General features: G+C 36.4%; 2 protein-coding genes across 2 annotated transcripts; both read left to right on the top strand.

The window, feature by feature from the left end:
* The first annotated feature begins 12,402 nt into the window (after positions 1-12,402).
* LOC109056780 (C-C chemokine receptor type 4-like) lies at positions 12,403-13,680 on the top strand. The gene is made up of 2 exons (XM_042714125.1): positions 12,403-13,450; positions 13,537-13,680. The coding sequence occupies exons 1-2, from the start codon at positions 13,115-13,117 to the stop codon at positions 13,678-13,680; spliced, it is 480 nt and encodes a 159-aa protein (XP_042570059.1). The 5' UTR covers positions 12,403-13,114.
* A 5,488-nt stretch (positions 13,681-19,168) lies between these two features.
* LOC109056779 (5-beta-cholestane-3-alpha,7-alpha-diol 12-alpha-hydroxylase-like) lies at positions 19,169-21,110 on the top strand. The gene has a single exon (XM_019073965.2). It carries the CDS (start codon positions 19,234-19,236, stop codon positions 20,764-20,766), a length of 1,533 nt encoding a protein of 510 aa, XP_018929510.1. The 5' UTR covers positions 19,169-19,233; the 3' UTR covers positions 20,767-21,110.
* Positions 21,111-22,540: the final 1,430 nt, after the last annotated feature.

Here is a 22,540-nt window from a genome sequence, read left to right as displayed (position 1 = left end):
ATCTTTTCAATTCAAAGTTGAGACTACATGGCATTTGCATAATTTAACATAATAAATAAATAAATAAAATAATTTGTCACACATGCAGGAAAAATAGTTATTAAAAAATTAAAAACTATAGATTTTACTAGATACTTTTCCTAAAACATATGAAGATTTTCCAAAAAAAAAAAAATAAAATAAAAAAAAAACAATTAAAAAAAAACAATCTCAATGTTGAAAAAAAAAGTAATAGACATATTATATGTCCATTATCTATACATTGTTGTTGTTGTTTTTTTGTTTTTTTTTACTATTAAAAGTTACATTTTTAGAATAAAGCATAAGATTTAGTAAAACAGTTTCTGTCCAAGGCTGCACATAATTTATTTTACTGTTGGTGCTGCTTTATTTCTTCAGTAAAATCTGCCATGTGAACCCCCCCCCCCCCCACCCCCCCCAAAAAAAAAAAAAACAACAACAACAAGAAAAAAAATACCACCGGGTGACAAAATGTAAGAAAACAGCTTTCAGGTCCTAACAAAGATATATTAGCTGATTGGAAGGGGTTTGGAGGGGAGCAGCCCACCTCCCGAGAGATGATCAATGCACATGAAAGCAAGAGGTCAGCAACCTTTGACATGTCTATTCAGAGGGGGGAGGGGACGTGATCTTTTGTAAAATTAGCTACATTGATCCAATTGTGTGATATTGTCAAATCCAAGCCCAAACTGTGCGGCAGACACTTCTTTGAAATTTGTCTTTTCAGAGCTAAATAATCACACCAAAACTCTTCAGTTTGAATGCACATAAACATATACACATAAAAATTTATATTCAAAGACTATCTTGTTATTTTTGTTTCTTCACTATAAGTGTGGTATTAATACAACTAATGAGAAAGAACATCATGAAACTTTGGCTCTTTTAAAGTCATTCAGTATCCCAGCTCTCATTCCTTCTGTCATTTTTACGCACAAAAGATAAAAACAATTCAAACAAAAGACACACACATTCTCCCCCTCAAGTTAAAGAAGGGCACAGCTTAAAAGATTACAACCAACCACTCAAAAAGACAGCCAGGTGAAAACAGGACTGGGGTCACCGCAGATTCCCAGAGCTGCCAGGTGGGAGGAGGAGCACTGAATTCTCAGGATAACGTCATAGAAACTGAATTATTCAGACTGAACAGCGTGTCCTGACAGGTTTATATAAACACACAATTACTCAAATGGACTTCCAAACTTTCTGCCTCCCGAGAAACACCACACACTGCACCACAGTAATGTCATTTATAACCTCTCACTTCCACCAGAAATCTATTAGCAATTTCTTGGTTAGCAATAAACACAGAAAATCTGCAGCAGCTGACAGAATCATAATAAAAATGGCATTTAATAAAAGCAGTTCAGAGAAGCAATGGAGTATCTCAAATAACTTTTATTAACTAACAGCGTAATTGCAATGATCAATACCCTTCTCCTGCTCACAGCTGAACGCTGAAGCTCGTCCTCTGACCTTCACCTGGTAACCATGGCCACAGGAAGACGAAGCAGTATATGTGTGCTCCTTGAGATCTGCTATCTTTTACAATTATCTCAAGACAAGATTTTTATGTCCAACATTTATATTTCAAAACAGATATAGGTTTGGAAACAAATGCAAAACTGGTCCCTGATTGGCTCAATCCAGCACTACTATCTTTAAGAAGCCACTAGCCACTGTAGGACTCAATGTAGCTATTATCATCTCGGATGAAATCCCCTGAAACAGGCTGCTTAAGAAAGACCAAGATGTTTGTCTAGAGAAAGAAGCACCTGCTGCCTGAGTCGCGGTCAATCTATTCCAAGAGTCCAAAAAAAAACCATCTACTTTAACACATAAAAGAGAAAACATATACACATACAACCACAAAAGTCACTAGTGGCCAAAGGAGCCTTCTGCTTTTCTGCAACACAGAGACAACAAATGCACAGAGGACAACAACAGAATAAGGTCTTTAAATGACCTCTTTTAAGTGCATTCATTGCTAAAATACACTACTGTTCAAAATGTTGGGGGACCTTTTTTTTTTTTGTCTTATGCTCACCAAGGCTGCATTTATTTGATTATGTTGTATATTTCAGCATCATTACTTCAGTCTTCAGTGTCACATGATCCTTCAGAAATCATTCTAATATGCTGATTTGCTGCCCAAGAAAAAAATCCCAATATTATCAGTTTTGAAAACAGCTTAATATCTTTGTGGAAACAAAGAGAAATCTTTTGAAACATTATAAATGTCTTTACTGTCACTGTTGATCAATTTATTGCATCTTTGCTGAAATTACAGTACTAATTAAAAAAAATAAAACTTAATGGCCCCCAAAAATCTCATGGGTATTTCTGCTAGACCAATATACAGTATTTGTCCTACACTAATCATTGCATTGCAAAATCATTGCATTTCTGTATGGACTAAATAACTGATTATAATATGCTGATTTCAGTAACCACTATCAACATAAATGCACAAAAACACCAAGACTTCATCATCACCTGATTAACTGACTGAAAAGTGATATTATAAATCAACACCAGGAAGAAATGAGAAAAACAGCATGTGTAAGTTTAATGGTCATTTAAGCAACTTAATTGTATGCTGATTTTGCTCTTCTTTGTTCAGTGATTGATTTTATCGTGTTACACAGATCAATACTGGATACTGAAAGCCAGCCCCTCTTGACTTTATTGATATCCAATACAGTTTATATTCGATTATCTTCCAAACCCCTTCTGTTATGACAGAAAGAAGTTTAGCACACGCATGGCCATGTCAAAACACATTAGAGTAATGACACATGACCAAGGAAGGAAGAGAGGAAGGAAGGAAGATCACCAAGGAGAAGGACTTACCAAACAGTTACCATGGTAACAGGAAAACTAAAAATAAGAAATCAATCAACAATGAAGTGTCTAAGTCACATTGAGCTGTGTTATCTGTGTAGGAGACGTCAAGCAGCTTTCAGCAGAACCTTTGTGTCCTCCCTGCAGGTTTCTGGCCCACAGAGACAAAGGGTCTCATGTATAACAGTGGACAAGAGCTTTAGAGTGAAGGACTCACTGGCAATCAACAAACAGCAAAAGAAACTCAATAGAGTGAATTTTCATTTCATGTTATTGATCATACAGTGAACAAATTATCCATTCATTGGTGTTTCATTTTTTGAAACATTTTTTTGACCTCATTATTTTTAATCAAAATACCATAACTTGATCCTCTGCTGAAATGTCAAGCTTTCTGGTGACATAAGCAGATTTTCTCCAATTATTTAATACACTTAATTCCTGCTTTAATCAACTGCAAACTCACATTCAGATCTGCCTTCGTCCAATAAACAGTGGTAGATAGAACCAAGTCTCCGCCCTACGTTTTTGAAATAATCTGACTTCAAACTTCTTGAATCTATTTGGCTATAGTGCCATTTAAAATAATTTCAGAGTGAATGCAAAGGGTCTAAAAATATCACCACTTGTCAATGAATTATTTTCTAGCTAAATCACTCAGCAATAGTTGGTAGTCCAACCCTTTAAATAGCAGCATCAGATCAGAACCTTGACTCCTGGAAAGAAGCACTGTTTTTGTAACACCTCCTCCGGGATGCCAGCCAGTCAAAACCTCTTTCAAGAAAGAGACATGAAGAAGCAGAAAGAGATGTCTACGTGAGGCTATTCTTATCTCCTTTAGATTAACTTCCAATTGTTTTGGGCAAACAAAGGCAGCATTTTAGGAAACCACCCCCTAAAGGTCCAGATGGTCACTGTCCAAGACCCCTGACCTACAGGCTCCGCCAGGGGACACAACTGCACATGTCTCCAGCACCGAAAGGCCACCCAGCTAACCTGGTCTTTTCAGCCAATCAAACAAGGATTCACACTTTTTCATAAGCTCTAAGCTCGTGCTGATAAAGTAGCAGCTTAGACAGTTGGTCTGGCTTACGAATCAACCCAGAGTGGTAAATAGAAGCAGGAGGAATCAGATTGAATTACCACTAAAGCCTGATTGCATTGAGAGTGTAGAACATAATACCTGACCAATGCCATCTTGATTTAAACCTGACCTCACTTGAGCTTCAGTTCCTCACATGATGTTTGTCTTTAACTGACCGAAACCCCACGGAGAGGTCTACCTAAAGTACTGTAGCTTGCATGCTGGGGATTGTAAAGGACTATTTTATAAAGCTGCTTGTGAATGAATTACATGAATGTGAAATAAATTGACCACTTTAACAGGTACAACGAGCACATCTTTTGCAATGTGTCTTTTAAAATGATTTGACTGAATGCGGTCTAAGTATAAAACCTATAAAGCAATCATGCTTAAAGAGAACATTTGCTTTCTTAATTGGTCTAGTCATCATGTTCGAACCTGTATGACTTTTTTCTTCTTCAGAACACAGAAGAAGAAAGAAATTCATACAGGTTTGGAATGAAATGAGGGTGAATGAAGGACAACTTTGCAGATTTTCAACCAGCTTTCTATTGTTACATTGTCTTTCTCCATGTTACCTGTTTCTATTTAATTGCCGTTAATTTGTCAGAAAAAAATATATAAAAATAAAATATGTCATATGATGCAAACAAATGAAAATGTATCATGGTTTCCACAAAAATATTTTCTGAATGATCATGTGACACCCAAAGACTGAAGTAATGATGCTGAAAATTCAGCTTTTCATCACAGGAATGGATTACTAAATTGAGCTATTTTGAATTGTAATAATATTTCACAATATTACTGTTTTTACTGTATTTTTGATCAAATAAATGCAGCCTTGGTGAACTTAAGACTTCTTTCAAAAACGTAAAAAAAAAAAAAAAAAAACTAATTATTCAAAACTTGACTAGAATATATTTACACTTATGTATGTATGTTTCTATGTGTGTGCATATATATTTTTCCCATACACTTGTCACGATAAGACCAGTAAATATACATTAAGAAAAAATGGTCAGTTTTTATATCATGAATATGCTTTTTTTACTCTAAAATATTACATTATGGAAACCTAACTGCTCATGTTGTTTCATGCAGATGTGACCAAAAGTTACTATTTTTATTGTATTTGCATCAGAGCAGGGGCGTCGGACTGGGGGTAAAACCAGTACTGATTACCAGGACCCCAAAGGAAGAGAGGGCCCTTGAAAAGTCTGGAATATATTTTATTTTACCTGGATATTTTCATGGGGGCCCATCAGGACTGCCTGTGCATAGGTCCCGGGATCTTGTGCAACGCCCCTGCATCAGAGTTTTCAGCTAGGTCATCAAAAATTTAAGATTTTTCTTCACTTTAACGTCATAAAGAAGACCAAAGTCAACTGTCATAGCTACAACAGCTAACAGTTTGCCTCCTTTTCTGAGGTGTACTTTCATTTTCATTACCAAATGCATGTTTGGGAGTCCAGCTTTCTCATAGCTGGCTTTTGACTTAGGCTCCGACGTGTCTGTGACCTCTAAAGCCACTGAGCAGAAATGATCAGGGGGTGGGGAAGAATGAGGTCACGAGGACACAGGAATGTGACCAAAACATTGCCTTTAAACCTTCAGGTCGTGGGACCTTGAAGGACATCAGATGAATGTCCAGTTTAGATGGGAATGTGATCAAGATAGACTGGTTTATAGACGCTGCACCAAGAATGCAACCTAGGATTCCCTGAGGATCATTGAATGAATATGACACTTGAAAATCTTTATGTACAAGATATAATTCAGTTCATGATTATCTGCTAACAGCTAACTAGAGAAACAGAAAGCTGACTAAATATCAATCCACTCAAATGATCCTGAATCTACTGATAAAAGATTTAATAAAAAGACCATCATCAGTGTTGTGTTGCAAAACCTCAAACGAAAGTAGCTGACATTTTTAAAAAAGTGAAACCTTGCCGTGAGAGCTAAAAGGTATAAAAATAGTTTTATTTTATGAAATCCTGACCAGTCACAACAGCTAAAATACACCCCTAGAAGGGGGTTTTCATAGCAATGCAGTATAAGAACCATTTTGAGCTTCTCGAAGAACCTTCCTTCCTCTTCTTTTTCTTACTTTTTTTCTTTTTTCTTACTGTGAAAAATATTTTAATGATCTGAAGAACCTTTTTCCACTATAAAGACCCTGGATGTTAAAGCTTCTTCACTGAACCAATCATGCTTCATTGAACTTTTCAAGTTAGGCAGTCATACAAGTTTGACCTTGGTGTTAAAAAAGTCAGCTCTTTGTCAAAGTCTTCAGTTTACAGACTTTCAATGGTCTTTAAAAATAGGAAAAGTAATAAAATATAAATAAAATAAAAATCTAAATATATTCTTTAAACTTAAAACGATTTATATTTATAATAATAATAATAATTATGCTTTTTAATTGAAAACTCACCCATTTATTAATGACAGCAGCAAACCAAAACAAACAGAGCCTCAGTAAAATGTCCAAGTTTTGACAAGTTTGGACTTGTTTATTTTCTACAACAACTTTATGACCCCCAGTGTGGTTTAATTTGACACCCTAAACACATGATCGTTTTACAAACTATGCGTTTCACGTCACGATTATTTCATTTAGAAAGCACACAATTTTAACAACATTAAAAGCATTTAAGTAAAGTTTGCGTTAAGCTATATTAATCTTATCTTTATCTTTTCAAAATTCCGGTTCCGTAAGCATCTGTAAATAGTAGTGTTTTTAGGCAGATATAATGCTGATAAAGTTAAAGCCGCATGATGTGCTGTCAAACTTCATTGCTAGTAAAGTAAATATATTGCGGAAATTTAGTAAACCAAGCTCAAATAGTAAAGTCAACCTGTCAATAAATATACAAAATATATATGCATGATTTTTTTTTTTTTTTTTTTTTTTGACCAAACTCGATTTGTTTGCCATCAAAGTAGGTATTACGCACGAGAACATTAAATACATCAGTTGCTGAATATGATAACTTACCGAATTCTGTGAGCAGGTAAGCGGCTTCGTCCAGATGTGTGACCTCGTCTTTTTCTTCAGCAGATTTAACCTCTTTTTATCTCTCGCGCACTGACTGTCTGCCGCTGGAGCTCGATATGATTGACTTGACTGTACGCTCTGTCACGTCACGGACCATTAGTTTCCCCTGTGCATATTATTATGATCTACCCAAAACATCCAGCTCCGGACAAACTGCGATCTTATAAGGGCTATTATTCCAAGGATGGGAAAACAAATCACAGTAAACTTGACAAATATTCAAACATTCTCAAAAATTCTAATATTCTCTAACAAACACTATTCTTGATTGTGCATTAAAGTAAAATAAATAATAATGCAACTTTCATAATTTAGCTATCCACAACGATTCCCGATTCCCATCTTGCTGTAACAGAAATGTTTTAGTATGTGCACAGCACCAGCACAGTACCAGGCTTTACTTAGGAATGTGAAAAATAAATGTGATGCATTTATTATCATTATCTCATTTATATTATCTCATATAAAATCATGAGAGTAGACAAATTCTCGTGGCTTTGTGTTTTATTTCTCAACTAACAAACTGTAAAAGTCTTTTATTTCGGGTGGTGCTCCTTTTACAGCTTCTTCCAATTGCCTTTATAATTAAAGGCAAATCAAACAAATAAATCAATCCTGTTCATACACCCTTGACCGAGACATGGGCTAAAAACACTTTTTATATGGGTCTTGAATCATGTTAACAAGAGATACAAACATCTAACCATCGTGATATATGTGAACATAATGATACTGAAAACAAAAAATAGCTTAATTTCTTAGGAGCCGCTTGATAAAAAGAAGGTCGGATCATTAATACAGACGGTAATTTAGCTCCCCCTGCTGGAGGTTTAAATGAAGGTTTATTAAATGTTTTCTTTCAAGTGACCGCAGAACTCCAACAAAAAAAAAAATCAATTATCTATTATATATATTTTACTAGTATCTGCCTAGTAAATAAATATTTATCTCTAATATACAATTTTATATAACACAACTTTTGAACTGACATTATATACAACATAAAAGACTTTATAAGATTTTTTTTCTCTCTCTATAACATACAAAGAATCTCTAATCTACATTGTTAGATGACACAGTTTCACTGATGATCCAGTATCAAACCCAAATCCAGGATAGAGAGGCTCGATAAATGTGGTCTGGATTCTGTGGATGAGGGTCATTGTGTCATGTTCAGCCTTTATGTTATTTTGCATTAATGATTATCTAGAAGGAAAGCAGTACAAACCACAGGACTTATTATTCCATCCAAATACACACTCATTAAGCAATCCCTTCCTGCCGATGCTCTTACATGACACTGCTATAAACACACCATTGCTTCCACTCCTCTCAACCTCGCAATAACAGGGTCCACACACACACACACACACACACACACACTACACAAGACCTGCACACAACCATCAAATCTGTCGGAATGTACAGGGTAATGCTGGGGTGTGTCAGTGTAAGTTGCTACTCTGTGTTCTTCAGACAGACGGAGGAAACGATTCACTGTTATTAGTGTCTAAAACATAAGCAAAATGTTAGGTATCTTTATGTCAATTATTCACATTCAAATGTTATCTGTATTAAATAATAAATAACAAATAATCAAACCCTATTATAATTGTTTATTAAAAACATTTTCTTACATTTTCTAACAAGAATATTTTTTGTCTCTCTCTCACACACACACACACACAAAAAAAAAAAAAAAAAAAAAAAAAAAAAAAAACACACACACACAAAAAAAAAAAAACACACACACACACACACACACACACACATATATGTATGTATGTATGTATGTATGTATGTGTGTATGTGTGTGTTTGTTTGGGTCAATATGGCTAACTATAGTTTCTTCCTAATATGCATTCCTAATATGTTGAGCTTTTTTTGAAAGTAGACTACTTTTGCCTGTTTGAAAACATGCTTTGTTTTTGTAGTTCCACTAGATGACACTAGTAGCGCAGAAACTGCCTACCCTGCCTTTAAGTACACAGTCATGTACCATTGTCTTTTTGTATGATTTTCAATAATTTTTTTTCTTCAAAATAAAAGTTTGTAATTTTGTGATTTACCTTTACCTAGCTGGTTGGTTTGGTTCATGGCTTATAATGTTTTAATAAAGACTTGAATGGAAATTAATAGAAAAAATGCTTCTGGAACCTGAAAAAGTGGCCACAAAAAATAAGGCGATGGATTGTGCACTATTGGAAGTCCATGCACACCATCCACATGCAGCCCAATTTTTGTGTTCGCTTGGACGCTGTACATATAGCTACGGAGCCCCGCACATGACATGCAAGAAAAAATAAATAAATCGTGCACACGATTCACTAATTCGTTCCCTCGATGTACTAAAACGTGCAGACGATACTATTTCGTTCCCTCAATTTGCTAAATCCTATGCACAATTTACTAATTTATTCTCTCGATTTATAAATTGTGTGCACGATTTAGCAAATCAAGGGAACGAATTAGTAAATTGTGCAAACAATTTATAAATCGAGGGAACGAAATAGTATTTGTTGTGAAGTCACAGTCAGATAGCTTGTGAGAAGCGCTGAATCTTTTATAATATGATACTTTGGCCAAATAACAGAAAAAAACTGAGTGCCCACATAGCGACAGAAAACTGTACAACCTGCAAGTTCATGATGCCCGTAGATGCCCGTACTGCCTTCGAATGTGGCATTAATGACGGGGGAAAACATTCGAAACTTGATTTTGGTGAAACGTTAATAAAATAATGAATGACACATGCAACAATGCAAATAAACGTAGCCTAAGTTATTTGTAGGCCTATACATCTGTATGGTAACACTAATACAGTACAGTAAGATTTAATTAATGTTAGCTAATGTAACTAACATGAACGTACAATGAACAAAACATGTATTACAGTATTTATTCATCTTTGTTAATGAAAATACAGTCGTTCATTTGTAGTTCATGTTAGTTCACAGTGCATTAATTAATGACAAAAAACACAGCTTGATTTTAATAATGCATTAGTAAATGTTGAAAGTATTGTTCATTCTTAGTTTGTGTTACCTACACTAGTTAACTAATGTTAACTAATGAACCTTATTGTGAAGGGTTACCATTTACATTTAGTCATTTAGCAGACACTTTTATCCAAAGCAACTTACAAATGAGCACAATGGAAGAAATCAAAATCAACAAAAGAGCAATGATATATAAGTGCTATAAAAAGTCTCAGTTAGCTTAACGCAGTACATGTAGCAAGGTTTTTTTTTTTTTTTAATTTAGAGGCCTTTTTTGCTTTTGTTAATTGTATAATAAATAAAAAGAGAAACAAAGCTAGAATACAAAAAGATTAGAGAAGCAAGTGTTTTGATTTGGCAAGTGTTAGTTGAAACTGATTTGGAACAGCTGTTGAATAAACAACTAAACTGAACTATTATGCCTGTCTATCTGCTTGACTGACAGTTGTATTGATCACTGAGAGAGCATTGACTTGGTATGATGTTGGTTCAATATAAAAATGATTAAATTTTTTTTTTAAATAGCTTAGATGTAGACATACTTTTGCCGTGTTGTTGTAGCTTAGCTTGCTACATTTCACAGGGCTGTAGCTTTAGTGTAGTAAAGCTTCATTTAATGAAGAGTAAAACTGCCAAAGCTTAGCTTACTACATTTTCCAAGTAGCTTGCCCAACACTGCGTATACGTTTATCTAATTTCACTCACGTGAAAGCACAATTTCTTGCCAATGTTAAAGGGTGCTTTAAATTTATATTAATATTATTAAATTCCAACCATCCATTTTACAAACCACTTTATCCTCTGCAGGGTCACAGGAGACTAAAGCCTTGTGTTATGGATGGGGAAATCAAGCTTCATAAAGTTCTAAGGCTTTACCCTGACTGTTCCAGTAAAAGATTCAAAGTGTTGTAAAAACAGCACCATCTGGTGGTTAGTAAAAATAACGGAGCCAAAAGCCTGTGGAAGAAACTCTATTGAAAAGTGAAAGCGACATGATGTGACGCCAAGTATGGTGTCCCATATTCAGAGTTTGTGCTCTGCATTTATCCCATCCAAGTGCACACACACAGCAGTGAATAATGAACAATGGGCAGCCATTTTTTTGCTGTGGCACCCAGGGTGCCGTCGGGGGTTGGTGCCTTGTGGTATTGAGGGTGAAAGTGAGCACAATCCCTACCAGTACTGAGACTTTGGATTACAAGTCCAACTCTCTAGCTATTAGGCCATGACTTCCCCTGTTGCATGATGCAGCCACCACACAGTCCATAGGTTCAAGATGTATTCCATTTTCTTCTGAGTTCCCTTTATGCTTGTCATGTTGTGTTTTTGTTTAATTAGAGTTCCCTGTTTCCAGGGTTAAGTTTAAAGCTTAACCCTGGAAACTGCACTTGACCAAGGGTTAGTTCACCCAAAAAAAAAAAATTAAAAAATAAATTACGTCACCCTAACTGAGACTTGTCAAGGCATCTACCGGTGTATTGTTTTTACTTTCTCATTTGTAAGTCTTTCAGAAAAGCGTTGCAGTTAAATGTTATATAAAAAAAGGTTGTTCACCCAAAAATGATCTTTCAAGCTGTTTCAAGGCATCTTAATGCAGTCAGCTGGTGTTTCAGAAGATTCGCATCAGTCCAAAAGAAGTGAAATTTCAAAAATGGCAGTCAGCCGAATCAGTCCAAAATAAGTGAAAAAAAAGTGTGTTTCACACTGCTCCAGGGGGTGAACAAAGGCCTCCTGTAGCGAATCGATGAGTTTTTGTTAGAAAAATAACCATATTTAAAACGGAATAATCAATTTAATCTAGCTTGTGCTCACTTTTGTAAATGGAAGCATTTCTGGGGGAATTACATATGAGGTCAGCTTTGTGCAGTCGCCACTCAGAAGTGACGAATGCAGAAGCACAGGGGAGAGATCAAAACCAAACAACAGTCACTAATTAGAAGTAAAAATCTAGGATTTGTAAAGAAGAATGTCAGAGGATTTCTATATAAGCCAAGACGAGACTGGTTCTCCTTTGCTAAAGTAAGGAATCTTTGCTTCCTTTGCTCCTGTTAACAAACGTTGGTTTTCACGTGACTCACCAGCACATGCGCAAAGCTGACCTCATACGTCATCCTCCCAGAGCTGCTTCTGTGTGGCGCAAGCTAGATTCAAGTGATTATTACATTTTGAATATGGATATTTTTCTTACAAAAATGCATTGATTTGCTACAGAAGGACTTCACCCCCCCCCCCCCCCCCACCAAACCCCATCCCCCACCACCCGGAGCTGTGTGTGGCACTTTTTTTTATGGATGGGCGCTTTTAATTTCACTTTTTTTGGACTGATGCATGCATCACCCGCAGAGTGCCATTAAACAGCTTGAAAGATCAAAGACAATTTTTAATATAACTCCGACTGGATTTGTCTGTAAGAAAAAAAGTCATATACACCTAGGATGCCTTGAGGGTGAGTAAACACTTTAATGTTAAGGTTAAGGTATACTTTATTGTCCCTGAGGGCAATTTGTCTTCGGGTCAAAAAACCAACCACTTCATCACATAAAACAAAAAAAAAAATAAAAAAGCCACAATACAAAGCACAGTAACACATTCCATAAAAAAGGAAAAAAATAATAAATAATAAATTAGGCTATAATAATAATAAATAGGGGAATTTCAAGGGCCCTGAACAGAGAGGGGGCCGATGCAAACAACCCCCTAGAACGTGATTTCTACAGTGAGGGGCCAATATGTTGTTCAGGGGGGCCAGAAAGTGTTTGTGTGAGTGAGTAATATACTTTTTCCTGCTCCTCCCAATGCTCAGCTCATTTCCTCTCTTATCGTTGATAAAGGTCTACCCCAAAAAAGTGCTTTTGCACAGCAGACTTCTCTGATTTATTGAATTAGAATCAGAAGTTCAGGCGACGTTCACTGCATACCAGTTTTTTTCCACACTTTGTTTTGTTTCTTGGAACTGGGATTTTCCAGAAGAATGAAATGAATAAAGCTTAATGGCAAGTGTCCTGGAGTGTTGGGCTGGCGTTGGTGTACATTCTTAAGTAAAAGGGAACTGATACACATTCAGTAACAGAAATTTGCAAGACTCGGAGCTGATTCGAAACCATGGATGTATTAAACCCAGAGGACGACAGCTATGAGGACTATTATAATTCAGAAGGACTTGAGGAATTTGGGCCCTGCAAGAAGACACATGTAAAGGAATTCAGCCATGTGTTTCTACCTGTGTTCTATTCCATTACCTGTGTGTTGAGCATTATTGCTAATTTTACTCTTCTAACATTGTTCATCAAATACAAAACTCTGAGGAAGGTGTTGCCTCTGCACATGGTCATATCAGATATTCTTTTCACACTGAGCCTTCCCTTCTGGGCAGTGTATGCCAGCAGCGAGTGGATCTTTGGTGATCAAAGCTGTAAGGCAATCTCATTGGTTTACATGGTGAGTTTGTATAGCAGCAACCTGTTTGTTGCTTGTCTGAGCTTGCAGAGATTTATGGACATTGTATGTGTTATTTCTACCACCAGCATCTTCAACAGACCAAAGAGGAATACTGTTATGTGCGCTTTGGTCTGGCTTTTCTCAATTTTGGCAGCAGCTGCTCATGTCAGCTTTGTCGAGACTCAAAAGTTCCACGAAGAGTTAATTTGCACTTATCACTTCAACGATAAATTCGGTTGGAAAATCTACACAAGATTTCAGATGAACATACTTGGGTTTGTCGTACCGTTCCTAGTGCTCCTATTTTGTTCCATCAGACTATCATGTGTTGCTCAGGGGAAGAGAGCATTCACGGTGTTTAGACATGAATGTGGATTCACCGTCATGTTTTTTCTCCTCTGGTTCCCCTACAGTGTTGTAATTTTCATGCATGCTTTGCAAGACCTCCACATTTTTTATGCTTGTACCATTAACATACACTTTGACTTTGCCATTCATGTGACAGAATGTATTGCTTTCATGCATGTTTTCATCAATCCTGTTTTGTTCATCTTCTTAAACAAAAAAGTCTGGAGACAACTCAGAAATGCCTGCAAAACTCCAAGGGAGTATCTGCTCGAGGAATCCAACAGTTCACCAGTCATGTTAAGTCAGGAGGGAGCTATTGAGTTGAAGGCAGTTCAGCGATATCAAGCTCATGTCCTGAGCATTAGTGGTGAACCACCTAATAATTTCTTACCTGAGCCCATGTAAAAGCTCATGTTTCGTTTATCGCAGTTTAATAGTTATGCCAACAATGCTGTTTATACTTCAATTTATATATAAGTATCTACAATAAAATATATAATATATAATGGCAGACATCAACACGTACACTGTACAGTTTATGTTATCTTGGTTTTATATGCTAATACATAATGCTTTTAATAAAATTTGTTAAGGTTCTTTCCATAAGCAATGGTTGATCTAGCAAATAGAAAACCATGCATTAAAAGTTCAAATTCATGCATGTGTCTCTGATTTTCTTAGACCCTGTGAGGTGTCCAAAAATAAGAAAAAATACTGTATATATCACCCTTTTGGTGTCAAACTAAAATGATTATGAATTGACATGAAGTTCCCAGCATAGGTTCAGGAGGAGCCTAATAATTCACTCAGTTGCACCGTGCCACTGTCAGTTCTTCCTGCATTCCTCCACCTCCCCATCTCCTCCTCTTTTTTCTGTTAATCTCCCTCTATGTGTGTGTTTGAACTCGTATCTCAATGGTGGGTTGAACTCGCAGCTCAATCATACCAAGATAACTAGAAAAACTTCACCCAAACATCTTTCCCCAACATTCTTATTCAAAAAGAAAAAATTATACACTATCCATCAAATTATTAATTAAAAAGAATATACATTTTAGACAAAATTATAACAAAAAAAGAATATCCAAACTAAACTATATCATACGAAAAAAGCCTTTATACCAGGGATGTCAAACTCAATTCCTGTAGGGCCGGAGTAGATTTATCAAACCACATGAGCCTTTATACCAGGGATGTCAAACTCAATTCCTGTAGGGCCGGAGCCCTGCAGAGTTTTGTTTCGATCCCTGTTCCAACACACATACCATGTTGTTTTCAAATAAGCCTGGAGGACTTGTTCCTGTTTATTTAGGGTTGAATCTAAATTCTGCAGTGCTCCGGCCCTCCAGAAATTGAGTTTGACACCCCTGCTTTATACCTTAAGAAGGCTGCTTCATATGACTAATAATTTGCTTATTGTGTGTTACAGTTATTTTATGCAGCACACCTTTTTACCATTTTCTTCAGTCTTTTCTGGGATTTATTTTAATAAACAATAGTTGAAAATTTAGACATTAAATTCCAAATGAAAGATCCAAGGCATACCATTTTTTGACTTACAATTTTTTTTTTTTTTTTTTTTTTTTTTTGTCTTATCACTAAAAATTTCAATGGAATGTCAAATTCAGTCTTTCTAAGTTTAATGGTCATGTCTCTCATCGCACAAAACAAACAAAAAAAACCTGTATCGATAATGCAAAGTTCAAGGCCTATTTAAATAATCGCTCTCTAGCTCAAACAGAGTGAGGTTACAGTTTGTGGCAGCAGTCCACCTATGAATGTGTTACCCTTTTTTTTTTTATCAGCTGTGTTGTATTAGAACTTAATGTGGCAATCATTAGGGCCTTCAAAGAATATTTCTAGCACAAATGTACAGTGAATGGTGAATTTTTAAGGAAGGTAAAATTTGTATAGTTGTAATTGTTTAGTAAATGTTTTCAAAAGTGACAAAGGTTTAGACAAGGTGTGTTGCAACACCTTCCTCCCACACATATAATTGATGTCTCCTCTCACTTCCATAAATTCTTTCAATTTTACACTTTTTACTGGACTGACTCACCAGACTTGGTCAGACTCCTTAACAGGCTCTTCCAGTTCTAAGAAAAGGGTTTCAATTCCTAGAATTGTTTTGTCAAATTCTTCTGTCTGTTCTGAAGGTCACCAGTTCAAGTCGTAGGCAGGAGAACTTTCTGTGTGAAGATTGTATGTTCTTGTGTCTGTGTGGGTTTCCCCTCACAATTCAAAAACATGTGGCATATGTGAATTTGGAGACACTAAATTGTCAGTGTGTGTGTGTGTGTGTGTGTGTGTGTGTGTGTGCCCTATGACCCGAGTCACTGGCTTAGGTTTCAGCATTCCTGCGCCCCTACAGAGAATGAAAGGTTTTGGAGAATGGACGGATGCTAAAGTCAAACCGCAATACATGTGTATCCTGTACACATTGGTTTGTATCCAGTCTATTCTGCCTGTAACTGCATAACATCACATTGCATGATTTATTTAAATACTCTCCTCCCATAAATATTGCATCTGGAAGAGAAACTCCTACAAATGTAAATACAGTAAGGTCAGCGGCAAAAAGATCTGCCCACGCCTTTGCATTGATAATGTTTCACTGCATGTCTTTAGTAAATCCTGACAGTAGTTTTTTTAATGCCAAAAGAGTATTTGCGCTGGTGCTAGCTATTGGTAAATTTTTATTAAAAGGTAAATAAAGCCGTTTCTCTGATGGTTCATTGGAGGACAGAATAGTGGTCAGGTGGGTAGAGGTCAAAGCTGTGCAATCAGTCCACAAGCAGCGTCAGTACATGAGACGAGATCAAGGGCAGGCATTGGTCATAATCTCACTCGTAGTCAATGACAGGCACAGTTTAGAGCCTATAGGCAGTGGTAGTAGTGTTTCTCCAGATGACTGTTGACTGTACTGACACAGCGTTATACAGACGGACCAACTGATGGACAGAGGAGGAATGTAAACAATAGCACAAAACACTAGCGAAACTGCAGTGGAATTTTGCGAGCCAAAAAAGGTCCACTGTTTCTTGTCCAGTTCACACAGAAGTCACTTTCAAACCAAGCAGGTTTTTGTTGCTCAGTGCTCTGAATTTAAGTGACCAACATTAAAATGAGCAAAACTTGATTGGGGAACTTAAAAAAAATAAAATTTAAAATAAATTAACCAAGACCTAAGCAGTAAACAAAACAGGCTGTATCATGAAAACGCTCTCACATCAACACAACACACATGTAAACAGTGCAGCACTTCCAAAACGGGCTGTATCATGAAAACGCTCTCACATCAACACAACACACATGGTGCTCTCGTAAACACACGTCAGAGATTGATGCATTACTTTTGAGGCTTGCTTTTTGTTTTTTAATAAAGTTACTTTTTATAGAAAGTATTGCATTGACTTTTTCTTCAATCACTTTTGAGGCTTGCTTTTTGTTTTTTAATAAGAAAAAACCCATAAGTTATATTTTTGGCAACTGTTAGGGCCCTTTATACTTTTGTACTACTTGTAATGTGTTACTCCCATCACTGGGGACAGGAACCTCTCAGATTTCATTACAAATATCTTCATTTGTGTTCTGAAGATGAATGAAAGACTCACAGGTTTGGAACATGGATTAATCAATGACAGAATTTTCATTTTTGGGTAAACTACCCCTTAAAGTATTTCCAAAGTAATGTGTGTTTATATTCAGATACCAAACTAGAGTTACGCTCTTTCTAGGAACTTTGAGTGGTTTATTCCGACAACATTATATTGTTTACTTGTTTTACATTTTATTAGCAAAGCAGGCTGAATTTGGGCTTAAAAACACTCTAGAGTCCTCCACCCATCATGATTTATTGTGCAAAGGGAGGCAAAGTCTTACTAAATAAGGCATTCATTTATGACCTGTTTTAGTGTTTAAAACACAACTACTCTTTATACAGATGATTTATAGTGTTACCTGTTGTTACAACTTGAAAACTCCACCATTTCAGCTTGTGTTTTTCCTGTCCCTGTTCACCTGGACAAAGAACACAACTTCCATTTCAGCCTTTTGAAGACAGCTCCTTGTAATCCCAGCCAACCCATCAGCTGACCACAGCATCACTATACAACTGTGTTCTACAACATTAAACCAAACCAGGACAACCAGGAGCCTGGGGTAGTGTTTGCTTAACAGTTTTTGCATTCTATTAATTTTTTAGTCATTTTGCAGAGTTTTATAAGTCTTTATAAGGCACTGTAATACTGAAAACATGGTCGACTCTTAGTGAATTGTTTGTGTTGTTCCTCAATTAAAAGTCACTTTGGATAAAGACCTGACTAATGTGAATATTATTCAGCTTATTTGTTATTGCTCTGCTGTATATAAAGTAAATGCAGCTACTGGAAGGCAATGAATTAAGGTAACCTTTATTGCACCATCAAGGTCATAAGTACTGCAGTGAGATCTCTCTTATCATAATAGATAAGAATAGCCTTGATCCTTTCCCTTCTACATCACTACATTATCTGCAGACTGTGATGTATAGGAGCTAGACATGCAGGCTATTCTGAATTCAGCATAAGTTCCTAACAACTTGTAAATACACATAAGTATATGTAAATAATTAGTATTAAGCTATTAAATTAGTTCATAAATTAATAATTTTTTTTTGTACTTACAATTTGTAATTTAAATCTGGTTTTGGCCGCACTTTAGTTTGGGGAGCAATTCTCACTATTACCTAACTATTAACTATGATTTTAGCCCCAATAAACTTCTAATTTGTTGCTTATTAATAGTTAGTAAGGTAGTTGTTAAATTAAGGTATGGGGTAGATTAAGGGAACAAAAATATGGTCCTGCAGAATAAGACATTAATATGTGCTTTATAAGCACTAATAAACAGTCCATATGCTAGTAATATGCATTATTATAAGCAAATAGTTAATCGTGAAAAATGGCCCCTAAACTAGTGTTACCCCTATTTCTCCTTCTTACAGACCATTTGTTATTAAATATAGCAATAGTTTGCAAAAAGAAATGATTATATTTATAAATGATACATTTTTATACCATGATTCCTTTTTTCCCTTATTTAGAGAAGCCCTGATATTAAACATTATGGCAATCTAATAATATAATTCATCTAACATTTCTTATTGCTCAGTGACATAAGCAAAAAGTTGAATAAAAACTGATTACATAACGTTTCTGAATAGTCAACTGATGTTGTAAAATAGAGAGAAAAAAAAAAAACACATAAAAAGGACATAAAAATTATAAGTACAGACACAAAAACAACATTGTAAAAAATCCCGAGAGTCCCTGACAGTCATTTCCTGGACTGCATGAAGTCACATGATGACTGCAGGGGTGGGACATAAACAGCTGCCAAGAAAGAGGAATTAGAAACAGAGCAGAGTGCAGCCAAGAGAACGCAGAAAGAGGAACATGGCCAACCTCCTCCAAATCCTGCTTGCTCTATGCATCTCTGTCATAGGTGCTCTCTACCTTCTGGGGTCATTTCGGCGCAGACGAGCTGGAGAACCACCTCTAGATAAGGGCCCTATTCCCTGGCTTGGCCATGTGCTGGAGTTCAGGAAGAACACGGCCAAATTCCTGCAGAGGATGAAGGAAAAACATGGAGATATTTTCACAGTGCAGCTGGGAGGCTTTTATTTCCATTTTATCACAGATCCACTCTCTTTTGGCTCTGTGGTCAAAGAGGCCAGAACAAAGCTGGACTTTACTAAATTTGCAGAGCAACTGGTTGCAAGAGTATTCGGCTATCATTCCGTGGAAAGCGAACACAAGTTTCTCCAGGCAACAAGTACCAAACATCTCATGGGGGATGGTCTGGTTGTCATGACTCAGGCCATGATGTACAATCTTCAGAATTTGATGCTCCACAGTGTTGGATCTGGAGATGACAAGCAATGGCAAGAAACTGGACTCTTTGCGTACAGCTACAATATTGTGTTTCGCGCTGGCTATCTGGCTCTGTTTGGTAACGAGTCAGTCAAAAGTACAGGAACTTTGGACAAAGCGAAGGAAATTGACCGGCAGAATTCGGACGAACTTTTCAAGGAATTCAGAAAATATGACCAGCTATTCCCGAATCTGGCTTATGGTGTCCTGGGACTTAGTGAGAAGATGGAGGCGGAGCGTTTGAAGAGGCTGTTCTGGAGCACGCTTTCAGTAGAGAAGATGAGATCCAGAGACAACATCAGCGGCTGGGTCAGTGAGCAGCAACAGGTGAGAGACGAACAGGGCATGCAGGAGTACATGCAGGATCGATTCATGTTTCTGCTTCTGTGGGCGTCTCAAGGAAACACGGGTCCTGCGGCATTCTGGCTGCTCTTGTATCTGATGAAGCACCCTGATGCAATGAACGCCGTTAAGAAAGAAGTCGAGGAGATTCTCAGAGAAACGGGACAGGAGGTGAAACGAGACGGGCCGCTGATTGACCTGACTAGGGATATGCTCCTTAAAACTCCCATCCTAGACAGCGCAGTCGAGGAGACCCTCCGTCTGACAGCTGCCCCGGTCCTTACAAGAGCTGTTTTGCAGGATATGACCATCAACATGGCCAGCGGACAAGAGTACAAGATCCGTAAGGGCGACAGAGTGGCGGTTTTCCCCTACACAGCTGTTCAGGTAGACCCAGAAGTTTACCCAGATCCCTACACCTTCAAGTACGACCGTTTTCTCACGCCAGATGGAAGCAAAAAGACTGATTTCTACAAGGGTGGAAAGAAACTCAAGTACTACAACATGCCTTGGGGAGCAGGAACCACTATGTGTCCGGGAAGATTCTTCGCCACAAATGAGCTGAAGCAGTTTGTTTTTCTCATGTTGTCCTACTTTGACTTTGAGTTGAACAATCCAAATGAAGAGATTCCAGGTATTGATATCAGACGATGGGGTTTTGGAACCATGCAGCCAACTAAAGACGTCCAGTTTAGATACAGACTCAGATTTTAAAACATTTCATGTTAATTTTATTTTATGATCTCATACGCTGCAGCTTTTTTTTTTTTTTTTTTACTTATCTCACAACCTGAATGCCTCAACTGTTTAATGAGCTAGCATTTACTCTGTTTTGCCCAAAGACTGTATCTATGCAACGAACAGAAGTCATACAGCATACATAAGAACAAGATATTTGTAAAAAGGTAATTTTGTGCATAATTAATCTATATTTTTAAAAATATCAACACATTGTGCTGATTGCTTATGTGCAATTTCAGAGAGAGAGAGAGAGAGAGAGAGAGAAAACAAGATAAATGAGGTATATATCATATATAAAATAAATATATTAAGCTCTTTGTCTTTTTATTGTTCCTTATTGTGATTCTGAACTGGGAATAAGACTCATATACTGTAGGGTTAACTTTATCGTCTTGACCTTTGCACCAAAGAACTCTATAACATAAAAAGAACTCTTTGACATAAAAGTTCAGTCTGGAAGGCCTGAAAATAGTGGAATATAGTGGGAAAATAAAACACTGGTTCTGTCCACTTCATTTAATCCACAGTATATCAGAGATATAAGTTTTCATATATTATTGGTAAATGTAATATAGGACAGACTGGGACTAGTTGTCACATGGACCATATATCACAAGAGTTACATCTTAGCTGTAAGATTTTAAACTGGTTTTAAGCTGGATCTTATATTTTTATATATATATATATATATATATATATATATATATATATATATATATATATATATATATATATATATATATATATATAAAGACAACTCTTTAACACTCCTGGTGCAAACAGAGAATCTGATGTGCTGTTCAGCTGTACAAGTTAGAAGATGAACAGCTTTATTATTTTTAATGCAATATCCCAGTCTGCAAAAAGCATGATGGCAAGCTGGTGATTTGTGTGTAGTGCTTCAAATTTGCTTGAATCTACTCAAAATGAATAAAATACACCTCACCAAATTAAAATACATCTAAATGATCATTTAAATCTATTGTCATTGACAACATGATAATTATGCACCTAACTGTTGCCTCTGAAGGTCATTTATGACCCTGGTGTGCAAGGGAGGTAAAGCTGGCTATGCTTTTTAGAGTAAACGTTTTAGGGATAGTTCACTCCGAAATGAAAATTCCAACATTATTTACTCAATCTCATGTTGTGCTAAACATGTGTGGCTTTCTTTTGTGGAACCCAATGGGAGCTAGTGGAGTTCAAACTGTTTTATACCCCAATGTGTTATATTGCATAATATTTCAAATTTAATTATTTCAAACAGTTCAAATATTACTTTACATGGTCAAGACTGTGCACTTCTTCTTACCTTTTTATCTTTTGTTTGCCCTGTGTTTATTCATTTTACCTCCTTGCAAGTGTTTATTTCCTGACAGCATGTACATTCTTTTTGCCTTTTATGGGAGTGGAAAATATAAGATCTTGTTAGAGATAAAACTGTGAATTCTCCTTTTATTTACTTCCTCCTTGTAATTCCAAACCTGTTCCTGTGCTGTTCTTTCATGAAACCCAATAGCATAATTTGAAGAATTTCTAAGCCGATCTTTTCCATACAATTAATACATACCATGACCATTAAAAATAAATAAATACATAAATAATAAAAACTTGTTATTCCATGTCTTCTGAACACAAATCAAAGGTGGCACACCTTTATTCTTAATAAGCTGTTATTCTTCTCTGCTGCAGGTCTCACATCTCATTCATGTTTCTACATTACTTGCCATGACAATCATTTATTGCA

Source organism: Cyprinus carpio, chromosome A2 (assembly GCF_018340385.1).
Source record: "Cyprinus carpio isolate SPL01 chromosome A2, ASM1834038v1, whole genome shotgun sequence".
Taxonomy (NCBI): Eukaryota; Metazoa; Chordata; class Actinopteri; order Cypriniformes; family Cyprinidae; genus Cyprinus; species Cyprinus carpio.
This window is presented reverse-complemented; position numbering and strand designations above follow the sequence as displayed.

Excerpts from the sequence above, each read along its gene's own strand:
- LOC109056780 (XM_042714125.1), top strand. The coding sequence starts at position 13,115 with ATGGATGTATTAAACCCAGAGGACGACAGCTATGAGGACTATTATAAT. Across the intron at positions 13,451-13,536 it reads CAATCTCATTGGTTTACATG|CATCTTCAACAGACCAAAGA; the intron begins GTGAGTTTGTAT and ends TTCTACCACCAG.
- LOC109056779 (XM_019073965.2), top strand. The coding sequence starts at position 19,234 with ATGGCCAACCTCCTCCAAATCCTGCTTGCTCTATGCATCTCTGTCATA.